Here is a 12,962-nt window from a genome sequence, read left to right as displayed (position 1 = left end):
AGAAATGTGTCAGCTTTCGCTTTAATTTTCCTTATATCATAATGCAACCCTCCGTGTACTGTGCATTCCAAACTCTCCTGCTAACATGCTCAAGAGTTCACAGAAGGAATTTTCTCATTTTGCTCATGGTTTTACTTTAGATCATGTATGGGATACCTCCAGCCTGTGGTAAAAATTAGGCCTGCCAGCAGTCCTAATTTGGCTCACAAGGCCGTTTTCTCCTAGCCATTTTTTCCTAGGGGTAAACAGAAGATAAAATATAAGCATGTGTAAGATTTACATGGGTCAGCTAAAAAGCCATTGTATACCATGGTTAGCAAATCTGACTTGGTATGCCTCTACCAGAGGTATGCCACATCTAGATTTCTTACAATACTCAAATATAGAACAACAGTTTTCTGGGCTTATTTTAATGTTATGTTCTTCAAGGTCCTGGATGGCAAATTTGCCAAAGTTCTCCTGAACAATAGGTGCTGTCCTTGCAACCCACTCAAGAGATTGAAATAATGTCTCATGCATTCTTCTACAGCAGATTTTATCAGGGCATTAGAGAATGTATAATTTATCCTCTTATGAGGCAATCCTGGTCCTTGAAGAAACTAATTATTACCAAACAGATGACAACATTCAGATATTTTGACATATTCCTCAGTCTTGCTATGGTAGATAGTTTCAAGCTTAATAATTGGTTCTATTGAGGCAGTGAATTTTGTACTTTATATTTTTAATGGTTTGCCCATAACAAACCCTTGATTGATTAAATTATTGCATGCACATTATTGTGCTGTCAAAGCTCAAATAGCTCATGGTTTTACTGCAATCAGGTAATCAGAAACCTTAGTGTACACTCTGTTAGGTTATAAAGAGGAAAGATCCATAGAAATGTTTCAAATAAAAAACAGTAATCAAAAATGAAATGATAAATATTTTAATATTTCTTGAATTCCTATCAAAACTAATACATTGATCTTAACAGAATTTTAATGAAACACATTTGTGTTGCACAGCATTCTACATTTAGCTAGCAAGATGCTGAAGCTTTCAGTTAAGCCAAGTTTATTATAAAGGGGGGGAAATCTCTAGTGTGAGAGACTACAAACTGGGAAACACAAGGAACTTCAAAATGTGTTGCTGTATTGTTCAAAACATTAGATAGTGCCATGTGGCTGTTTGGCAATTTATTTCATAACATTAGCTGTAAGAAATAAAAACATAATGGGTTTCAACGGTTTGCTTTCTCTTACTTGTACATACACATGCAGACACAGGTTCTCAAATGAAACTTCAATCCAAAATGTATAAGCAAGAACTTCCTCTATGTCTAACTTACACATAGTAGTTAACTATCTGAAACTTCTAAGTACAGGAGGTAGTAAAAGCTAAACTCTGGATTCAGCTAAAAAGAGTAAGTACCAAACCCAAACATTTGGAAGAGCCATATAAAGTTATGGCAAAAAGAATGCTGATGAACTTGAACCACAACAAAAAAAAATTAAGTCAACTTTATTATCAAAGTTGGTAACATTCCTCTGTCTATTATCAGTTCATACGTAGTGCAAAACAAATGCATTTTCATCTTCATCCAGGGAAATGATGTCAACTACCTTCAGTCGTCACTGTCGCTTCCAGATTCACTCAACTGGAGATCATTCCCTAAAATTTAAAAAAAGTCATGCTATCAACTCCAGATAACATTCTTTTCCATGAAGTAGTGAATATCTCCCAGCACAGTACATTAGTCTCTTTGGTCTAAACATAAAGCTCCCGTCAAAAGGGTGAATTCAGGTGCAAATTAAAAGCCATATTTAGAAGAAAACTATTAAGATGAAGCAAATAGCACATTGGGGGAGGCAGTTTTCGCCAGAAAATCCACACCCAATACCATAGTCCCCATCTGGATCCTACTTTCTATACCACCAGCTGCTTATTTTTGAGATATATTTTTAAATGGAGAGGAGAGGAGATCCAACCATAGATCTCTAATGCCCCATGATCCAAATTCTTTATGCATCTTCCATGACCTCTGCATTATGCACATGGGCCACATAAATCTCATCTTTCAACAAACATTATCCAGCTTGGAAAGCTGTATTTTATTTTTTTATTGGACGAGTTAGAGCAAAAAAGTTGCAGGAAATTTAACTGAGTGGCAATAGAGATCACAGAAGTTAGGGTGGTTGTATCTAGTAAAGTAGTTCTGTTAGCACAAATATTTCCTTTTGCCACATGGAAACTCCCCTCCCCCTAATCCGCTCCAGGGGGTGGGGTGGGGGAACACCAATAACAGATTTAGGAGGCATTGCAGGGAGCAGAAGTTCCACGAAGAGCCAGAAGTCCTTGCACTAACAGAACTTTTTTTAATACTATCCAATGATACAATGGTAGAAAGAACTGTGTTTCTTCCTCCATCCTTTCCCCCCAGCCACTCTAAACCACCTGCTGCACCCAGTCAACAATCCATGAACATTGGGCATGCCTAGTCCTCAATGGGTTGGACATTTTATTGCATTGAGAGTTAGGCCATACTGCACTAAACGCTTAAGCAACTCCTTTTGAGATGTCTGAATGTCTCCAGAACAAATTACTGGTTTTTAATCCCACTGTATACAACTCAGCAGCAGTCAGTATCATCTATGACACTGTAAACTGCATGAGCTTTAATTTACCATAATCAGTGGTCAAAACAGCTTTTATCCCAGCTTCTGATCTAAACCTCAGTAGGTCAAACCCTCTCTACCCAGACAGAGCTTAAGTTATAAAAGCATGTGGTTTCCTTTTAGATTCCTCAAGTATGAATCTCACAAGCTTCTCTGCTTCATGTACCAGTACTTACGCAGTGTGTTCATCAAGTGGCCAGTGCCCTCTCGACTTCTGTGATATCCAGCATCTACATCTGGGAAGGCTCGCTGTGAGACAGTCATCATCGAAGGCTGTAGGTGTGGCATTGACAGAGGAAGGGGTGGCTTTCTCTCTTCATCTTCTGAATCGCTAGAACTATTTTCACTGCTTGATGAAGAGGATGAACTCTTAGATTCAGATGAGCTATCAGAGCTACTCATCTGCTCTATAACTTTAGCTTCTGCTTTTAGCTCTGAAAATAAGATTTAAGTGGAAGGGAAAAGAATTTAAGAACTAAATTCATTACTTACATGATCACAATATTAAATTCTAAGGAAATAAATAAACTCAGAGTAGTTTTTGGGAGTGACCTCAAGACAGTGAGCAAAGGAATGGTATTTATCTGTCAGTGTGGTGTAATAGATAGTGTTGGAGCCAGGGTGAAATCCCTACTCAAGAAAGAAGAAGCAGAGAGGTCTCAACTGCAGAAAAAAGGAAGGGAAGAAAATTTCCAGCTGCACAGGAAACATTTATTTGATCTCAGCATGTTTAGAATTTAATTCTTCCTCAGGCGCATTCTTGAACTACAAGTTTAAATCCTGGTCTCCTCTCAGGAGGATTGAAATTGGTTTCAATTGGTTGTTCAACTGAGGAGGTACCGTATTTTGCGCCCCATAAGACGCTCCGGCCCATAAGACGCACCTAGTTTTTTGGGGGGGAAATAAAGGGGGAAAAATTATTTTTCCCCCCAGGTGCGGGACTGGAAGAACCAGGTCGGGGAACAGTGGGAAGGCATGCTCTGCCTCCCCGCTGTCCCCCGAGCTTGTGGGGCTGGCGATGGGGAGAAGTGCACCAGTCCCGGGACGGCAGGCAGCTCTGTGCCGCCATCCCGAGTGGGGTGGGACTTGGCGCCCCGCTCTGGATGGCGGCGCAGACCTGCCTGCAGTCCCGGGACGGCAGGCAACTCTGTGCCGCCATCCCGAGCGGGGCGGGACTCGGAGCTTCTCCCCCGGCTCCCGGTGGCCGGGCAGAGCTGCGCTGGTCCCAGGACCGCAGGCAGCTCTGCGCAACCCTCGGAGCCGGTCTCCCGAGGGTTGCGCAGAGCTTCCTGAAGCCTGGAGAGCGAGAGGGGTCGGTGCGCACCGACCCCCCTCGCTCTCCATGCTTCAGCGAAAGCCTGCATTCGCCCCATAAGACGCAGGCACATTTCCCCTTCATTTTTGGAGGGGAAAAAGTGCGTCTTATGGGGCGAAAAATACGGTACTCCATTCAAAGCACATTGGGCTCAATAAATAATTGCCTACACACCTCGAAGTTTCTTTACTTCTTCAACAATCACTTAATGCCTTGATGTCACCATCTCTCAGCCTCACTCCACATAGTAACTTAAACTATAAAATAGGAGCACAATGTATGCCTCCCGGAAAGACAAACAGAACAATCAATTCTGATAATCAATATTCTACTCCTTAGGTATAAAGGTAACCTTCCCAAACTGGGCAGAGGGTAGGGAGGAGAAGAAGGTGATAAATTTAATTGCCAGGCTTCCCAGACTGCTGTATCACAACATCATTAGACAACAGGTATTATTCTAGCAGCCCTAAAATTTTAATCAAATTAAGGCCACAGCAGCTGCCACTTTTATCTGACACTTTTATCAAGGGTGAGTTGCTTATGTGACAGCTGATTTCTGCCACCAGCCACATGTTGATCCTTAGTCAACTTATCCCACCACCACAACCAGTGTTTTTTCAAGCTGTTACAACAATAGGCAAAAAAACTATTCTAGGCTCAGTGTCTGCTGGGTGGCTTCCATGTAGCTAGCTCATTCCATGGCATCAAATACGAAAGATAGCATAGCCTCAGAAAGAAATACAGGCTCACATAGTGGTGGAAAGATATCTAATGTCTCTCAGTATTTGCTTTGTAAAGCCCTTATATTTTTTTATGGGCATAGCTAAATAAGGTATAATTAGAAATCCTAAAAGAGGGCTTACAAGAATATCAGATTTTAACATACGATATTAATGTTTTTAAAAAATTGCCAACCACTTGGACATTAATTGTTCTCAGAGCAAAATTCAACACTGCTAATTTATAGAGATGTTGATATTAGAACTTAAAGAAGTAAAGGACCCACGGTAAGACATCATGACAGATCCTGAACCAGTCCCAAATCCAATGTTGTAGTGCTCCTGTACTGTATTATAGTCATTCCAAACAGAAGTGCTACAGCTTACTGTTTAGCCAGCATAATTATTATTTGTAAGTGCATTTTTGCACACAAAGCAACTTGCTCAGTAATGCTACTGTTTCCATGCTTCCATCATGGGCTCTAGCACAAAAGCAAGTTTCTCGATGGGAAACTATCAGGTAACACAATGCTTTATGCATAATGATGCGGCTGCTAGAATGTGGGAAAACAGCTTTGGGATTTTGTGAGTCACTCAGAACAAGTTTTAAACCAAACTAACCAACCCTTCTAGAAGCGTCTCATGTGCCCTTGAACACCCTCCCCTGCAGCACTGGCTACTTTTTAGCAACTGTTCAAGGAAAGAAATGACAGGATTTTCCCATTATAGTTACAAAGAAACACCTGCATGAGAAATTCCATTTTTTGCACTGTGTACTCAAGGATTCAGTCCTAGTTATCAATAAATAGAGCAACCATCTGCCAGCATTAATTCAACATGTAACATCTTCCTTTCCCGCTGCTTGCCCCAACTTTTCAGCAGGAAGTTCAGCTGGCCAAATGAACAGAGTATGACATTCTACTAAGTTACTTTTAAGCCACCAGAAGCATTTATTTAAAGTGACTGCATGCAGAATAAGGTATTACCCATAAGCCTTTCCTCATGGTGCACATTAGAATTTAAGGCAGCCATGTATTGCCAGTTATCTGGTCACCCAAGGCTCTGAAAGGTGTACCTAAGCAACCAGGATAGTTTTTAAATTTGTAAAGTTTTTAGGTTAATGCTCTAAAAGAATCTTGCCCTCAGGGTTATGAAGGAAATCTTATAAATATATGACTAAGCATGCCTTAAACAACATATAGCAAAATTATGTAATCGGCAAGTACACCTCAGGTAAGGAAATGAGACCATTTCAAGCAATTCAGGGAAGAAGAAGAGGATGGAGACCTAATGATATATGTAAGCTGTCAGCAATCACTGGACTAAGATGGAAGGAAGACCCAAATGATTACTCAACACTAACAGAACAGTACACTGTTGTCATTAGCCTTTTTATGTCATACCATACTACTTTTTCTGGTGGTAGCTGGGATGGTAGAGATAAATAAGGTCAGAGCAGGGGATTTGTAGCCAGTTCTATGTGGAACAAACAATGGCTGAACATTTTCAGTATCTTAGGTCTGAACAGTCCATCAGCGATAACACAAAACATTAATATTTGCTCTAGTTACCCATCCCACACGGACTTCTGTCACACTTCTTTCCACTCATATGTCTTTGTTTTTTCAAGGGATGGGCTCTCCATTTATGATTGTGAAACCACTTTTATTTGAATGTATTCATCCATAAAGAGAGTGAAGCCTTATGTAAGCAAGCCTTGATAGTCGCTAAAATACAAGACTGCAAATGCTTCTGATACCTCTTCACACAATTTCTATTAAGTTTAGTTAACAACTATTGAACTGGAAGCATGTAGTATTAAAACTATTTGTATGCTCTCAATAGATGGCCAGACACTCTATCCAATAGAACCATAGAATTGGAAGGGACCATGAGAATCATCTAGTCCAACCCCCTGCATTGCAAGAATTTTTGTCCGACATGGGGCTTGAACCCATGACCCCGAGGTTAAAAGTCTCATGCTCTACTGGCTGAGCTATCCATGATGGTTGTAGAGTAAGTAACCCCCTTTCTTCCCAAGTCAACACAGAAATGAAGCAAGCCGATGGAAGAGGAACAGAGCAATCCATCCTTCACCAGCCCATTGCATTTGGTTGCTGCACACACAGGAGGCAAAACTTCAACCTGGGCATCCATTGACAAACAAGTAGTGAAGAGAAGGAGTAATCCATTTCTTTGCTTCCAGCCTGCTGCACTTCTATGTTGGATGTGGACGAGGTGAAACCCCTTCCTGTGCTTTTTATTCCTAAGAGAAGCTGGAAAGGGGATGGACAGTTCTGACCATCCTCCACCATCTTCTGTGTAAAAAACAGAAGAGTAAAAACTTTTGAAGGCTACCATATTTAAAGGGCTAATTCAGAAGCTGACCTGTGCCACTTTTGTTGTGAAAGAGACATGGCATTGGCTGGTTGGAGCCTGGTATTCATTACTTCAAGACAATATAGGGTTAGAAAAAATGCAACACAAGCGTATTTCTTGCTAAGGTGGTAAATCTATGTATGGGCTGTACCACTTCAGACTACAAAGGAGCGGCTCCTGTAGTTGAAATCTCTTCCATAGAAAAAAATGATTCCTTCACATAGAAAACTGGAATGCCAGGGAACAGCTAGGTTAGAACCTTCCCACCATTATGCATTCCTCTACATGCTGGGGCAGGGAGTGAGAGGGAAGCATTCAGTCACGTGAGCTGCAAAGACTAGACAAGCTTACCACATAAATGAAAATTAGGTCATGGACTCCAACCTCAAAACCTTCAAACTACAGAATAATTTAAGACTCTGAACAACATGAGATTCAATTACAACTTACCTCTTTCAATATCATCCATAGGAGAAGGTGGTGGAGACATCTTCTCTTTTGGTGGAGAACATTTAACACTATTTGGAATCTTATTTGCATTTCGAATTAGCTGTTGCTGTTGCCCAATACGAGACTGGACCTTACTGCTTCCTTCACCTCTGTATGAAAGGGTTGAAAAAGAAAGTTGTATCTGTAAATTCTATAAAGCCATTTATTTTGTTTCCAAGTAGTTTTAGAAGAACTGATTTTTCACCACTTTTGATGGATAATAAGAAAGCTCTTATGTGCAGTACTTAACAAATGCTAAGTCTGTGCAGGTTCCAGTGAAATGTTATCCAAACACCACCCCAAAAATGCAAACAAATTGAACTGGGTGATGATATCCAATGTTACTTTCTGAGTTGAAATCAATAGGCTTAAGGAACTAGGTCACAAGACAAACCAGGAGTAGTAAATCAAGAACCTTGGTTACAGATTCTGGTTTGTCTGGAGTGAGACAAGCCACAAGCCCTAGTTTCAACTTATTGTCAAATCAAACTATGGCTTAACCCCAGGTAGTATGATAGCAACAGGGCAGGGGGAGGAGTGCAGCAGCCGGGATCTTCATTCTGGGATCTCACACATATACATGCTTGTGCAAAGCCATGGTTTGGCTTAGTGTTACATGTGAACTGGGTCATTGCTTCAGTCTCCTCCTTAAAAGAAAGTAGCAGTTTTTCTTTTACTCTTTTACTATGGAATTTTCATAATGAGTAAGAAAACAAGAGTGTTTCCAATTTTTCCACCCACCTGGTTTTCTTCACAGTGATATTGCTACTAAGTTTCTCTAGTCTACATTCTCCAGTGTCATGGTTAATTATCAAGATGCATTCTTTTTGGTATGGCTTCTTGGAACCTTTGAAAACTGTTACTGGTGGAGTAGAACCCTATTTTAAATCAGAAGAAAATTACTCCTACTACAGGCACTTCTAGAACTGCTTTTTTAAAGAGTCTACTTCATGATTTTAAATCCTGCACTTTTCACAACACACTGTGCTAACAGCATGTATTTCATTATTATAAGAAGGCAGAGAATGAAGCCAGTTTTGCTACAGTGATTTTGCAGGACTCCAAGATTTATTACAAAATGCGGTCTCAATATGAAAATGGATTGACTTTTCATTGACCAAGTGGCTTTTTTTTCTTTTTTAGTTCTTTCAAGGTTCCTCTCAAGATGCTGAATTCCATCCAATTGAAAGCGGACTCATTCTCCTAAACTGTCATATAACCAAATAAAATTTCAACCAACTCCTTTATTAACATATTCTATCAATTATGAAGCGGTAATAAAAAAGCAAGTGCTTGTTGGCACCAGTAACCATCAATCACCACCAACAAAGATCGAACTATACTCCCTTCATCTTTTGTTCTTAAAATCTATACCAGAATATGGGGAAAGGGAAACTATCACAGAACACTGTGCTTATTGTTGTCAGGGTTGCATACAGCCTTTTCACAATCCATTTTGATCACTTTAACACAACCATTTGAGCTTTCTAGCCTGCCAATTATTTACTGAGGATATTTTTGGCATATTTTAAAAAATAAACATTAAGCTATCTCATCATAAGTTTCACAACATAGCCTCAAAAAAGTCACTCCTATCTGAGAAATGCAAACATCTCTCATGAAACAAAGATTATAAACACCACAAAATTGGTTTTGGCCAAATACTAGTGTGAATAAGAGAAATAATTAATGGAAAATGAAGAACAGGTCAGGGAGGTGACAAGGCTTCTTTTCCACATAAATATGACCATGCAGCTTACAAAATAACAGCAAAAATATGTATCAATACATCAGGGGTGGAGAGACTCCAGCCCGCAGAACTAATCAGCCTCTGTATGGGTCCCAATTTGGTCTGTGAAGCTGTTCCTCCCACCTGTCCCATGCTAGGCATCATACTGTCAGAGGCAGTATGCCTCTGAATACCAGTTACTGTATTGGGAATCACAAGTGGGCAGGTATGGATGTGGTTCAAAAGAAACAACAAGGAACTTAAAGTAATCCTCCGATTGTTCCTTTGCAGGCAGGGTTCATTGACAGAGAGCCCCACTGGGATCAGTTGCCCTAGTAAGGTCTCCATCAAGAACTCCCTAGTGCCATCTGGGAGGCAAAGCATTTTGCAAGAAAGGATGTTATTGTGCCATCAGATAATTGGCAGGTGGATGGCTCTACCCAAGTGTCAAAGCTACCCAAAGTGTGTGTGGCAGGGTTGAAGGAGATAAGAATCAATAAAGTGAACAGTACAGATATGCCTTCCTCAATGTTGAACTCTGATTGGCTGTGCCTTCCAAATGTATGACCATTGCATTTTAATGAAATGATGATGATGATTTATACCCCACCCAGGTGGATTTCCCCATCCACCCAGTAAATATGTGAAGTAGAGTACATTGGTTTAACATTGGCACAACCAATGAAGTAGAGTACATTGGTTGTACATTGGCACAACCATAGCATATGTTACTGCCACATTCTTCATGTAATTACAAAAGAGTGCCACAGTTTAAGAATCAGCTAGACTCCTCCCCTCAAAGGGAACAGCAAATCTCACCTCAATATTTGGCAGAGTTATTGTCACCTGTTCGCCTTTACCAACTTCAAGATCTCCTTCACAAGATGTATCAATGGAGGCTGGTTTGAAATCATCTAAGTAAAAAAGTTACAGTTACATATATTAGGTCATGTTATTCACTACAGTGGTACCTCTGGTTATGTACTTAATTCGTTCTGGAGGTCCGTTCTTAACCTGAAACTGTTCTTAACCTGAAGCACCACTTTAGCTAATGAGGCCTCCTGCTGCCGCCGTGCCGCCAGAGCACGATTTCTGTTCTCACCCTGAAGCAAAGTTCTTAACCTGAGGTACTATTTATGGATTAGCAGAGTCTGTAACCTGAAGCGTATGTAACCCGAGGTACCACTGTACTCCCTTAAACAATGATCCTGTCACAAGGCGAAGGTGAGGGTGCTGGATCATTCTGTTCATATCTTTTCTAATGCTAGTTTGTCTGCCACATTAAGTTCCATTATTATCCAAAAGACTGCAAAATGTGCACAGACCAGAAGGTTTTCTTAATACCTATCATAGATTCACCACACGTAGGAGCTGTATAAATTCACCAAGATATGCTGAATGATTTTTAAATAGAGCACTGAAATTCACTTGCACCTAATTTTCAAGAGAAAATAATGGAGAACTAAGGTTCACGAACTTTCAGACCTAAAGACAAATATTGCCCAAGTACAAATGAAATTACCCCAAATCCTTGTAACAAATAGAACTCTCAATAGTTACATATATAGTGATTTTAATCCTTCTAGTGAAACACAGTAATGCTCTAAAAGATTAAGTTTCAGCTTTATTTTCTATTTTGTAGCCTTCTGCATTCTATTATAGTCCAAAGAAACAGGATCTACCAAGAGTTTCTGACTTACCATAGGCATTAGTAAAATAAAATATTGAATTTGCTAACACCCAGTGAGGTCAGGACAATGTGACACATAACTTTTCTTTGTTTGTTTGTTTGCTTGCTTGCTTGCTTGAAAAACATACTGCTTTCTTGAAATATTTCATAATAGTATACTAAAAATACTCTTGTTACTGCCAGTTTGGTCTTGATCCTGTTAACTAAGCCTGTTAATTATTGACACTGTAACAAAGTGTTTAAGTTTTAAATAAATAGATCTCAAACTTCCACATGGGTAGGAACTAGCTTCAACTCCAAATTAACAGGTCTTTTTTAAAGCCAATTCAAACCCATACACTACTATTTGAATTTCCAAGGGAGTAAACACCATCACCATTGGGCTTACTTCCAAATAAGCATGTAAAAGATTGCAGTGTAAATGCAGCTATGTTTTAATGAGTTGCTAAGATCTCCTTTTAGCATTGTGTTTGTTATATTATAGGTTGCATGTATTACCCTGAGCTCCATTGGAAGAGTGATACTTAAATTCATTAAAAGCCACAAATGCACGAAATATTTAGATATTTGAAAACTAAATGTTGCCTACATCTAGTGAGCATGGAAGCCATGATTTCAGAGAGTGAGTGCCTGGCTTTTGCTCCTCTGTGAACTTAGAAGAGTTCATGAGCATGAGATACAAATATACATCATCTACAAAAAGAAGTGCATGGCTTTGTTTTATATTCCCTAGCTGCAACACCTTAAACAGTCTCTTGCCTTAATTTTTTTTTAAAAAATCAAACTCACAATAACCTATAGTTATGCTCATCTTTATATCATTGTTGTGGTAGAGACTGTCGTTGGGCAATATCTAGACACTCTACTCATCCCTATGCCTCCTCTCTCCAAGCACACCAAAATACCTCAGATCTCCCCATTTCCATACAGACCTTCCAATTAGATTTGACAGGTCACCTTTGGTTTTCTTCATCCCTTTTAAAAACACAATGGGTTCTTAAAGTTCACTGGATGTCACTGGATGCTGAATTTAATATTTCTGATAGGTTTCAAAGTATGGAGCTTTATCATATTGAGCAAATAAAGGTATTTTTTAAAAAAGCCTTATTCCTTTCTTGAACTCTTACAATGGTAAACCCAGTGACAGCTTCTGTCCTTCAATTTGTTCGTGGTATTTGCGAAAACAATTCCCCCCCCCAAAAAAAATAAATCCCGCAGCAAGTCCAAAGTGCCCGTCGCTTCCAAAATTTCTGACTTAGCTCTAGATGAAGCAGTTTGGTTCCTTTCCAAACAGATGCCAACCTTCCTGCTTCCAACATAATAGCAATGATGACGACGGCGATTAGCAAGTTACCACCCATCGTTATTACATAGACACCAGCTATGAAGTTGTCGGGCGTTCACTTACGAGGGAGCCATCTCTCCTCACCCAAACTCTTCCCCACCTCGCGACGCCAACCTGGACGGGCTCGAGGCGCCCGCCTGCCTCCCTCCCTCCCTCTCTGCCTGCCTGCCTGGCAGCCCCTGCTGCTTCCCAGCCGGTGGCTCCACTCCACTCTCCCCACTCACAGCGCACGGTGTGGAAGGCGCAGCGCGGCTGCCTCTCGAAGCTCTCGCCCAGCAGCAGGGCGCGCTCCTTGCAGTCGAAGATCGGCGGGGCCGCCCCGTTCATCCCCGAGCCGCCCGCTCCTGCCTCTCTCTTCTCTCTCTCTCTCTCACCGACCAGCGCGCAACGGAGCCGCTCCACTTCTGCCGGCTGCCAGGCTAAACCACCCCTCTTCGCCCTGCCGAGGCGAGGGGGCGGGGTCACCCCGCGCTCTCCTCCCAGAGGCCGCGCCCCCTTTCCCGCGCCCCGCCTCCTCCTCAGTGGCTGATCGAGTTTGGTAGCACCAACCTCCACCCCCCCCCCGCGCGCGTTCTTTCCTCAGAGGCAAGCGGCGACGCGGAGGGAGCTTCAGCGCCTCTCTATTGGCTGCAGCTTCGC

At 41.1% G+C, this 12,962-nt stretch overlaps 1 protein-coding gene across 1 annotated transcript; it reads right to left on the bottom strand.

Annotated features, from left to right (window-relative positions):
- Positions 1-912: 912 nt before the first annotated feature.
- EAF2 (ELL associated factor 2) lies at positions 913-12,908 on the bottom strand. Its single transcript, XM_082222822.1, has 6 exons — positions 12,548-12,908; positions 10,108-10,202; positions 8,301-8,437; positions 7,521-7,669; positions 2,834-3,091; positions 913-1,653 (listed from the first exon to the last, which is right to left on the bottom strand). The coding sequence occupies exons 1-6, from the start codon at positions 12,648-12,650 to the stop codon at positions 1,607-1,609; spliced, it is 789 nt and encodes a 262-aa protein (XP_082078948.1). The 5' UTR covers positions 12,651-12,908; the 3' UTR covers positions 913-1,606.
- Positions 12,909-12,962: the final 54 nt, after the last annotated feature.

This window comes from Podarcis vaucheri, assembly GCF_965113315.1.
Source record: "Podarcis vaucheri genome assembly, chromosome: 1".
In the NCBI taxonomy this organism is placed as follows: Eukaryota; Metazoa; Chordata; class Lepidosauria; order Squamata; family Lacertidae; genus Podarcis; species Podarcis vaucheri.
Note: the sequence above shows the minus strand (reverse complement) of the source record. Positions and strands in the feature narration are given on the sequence as shown.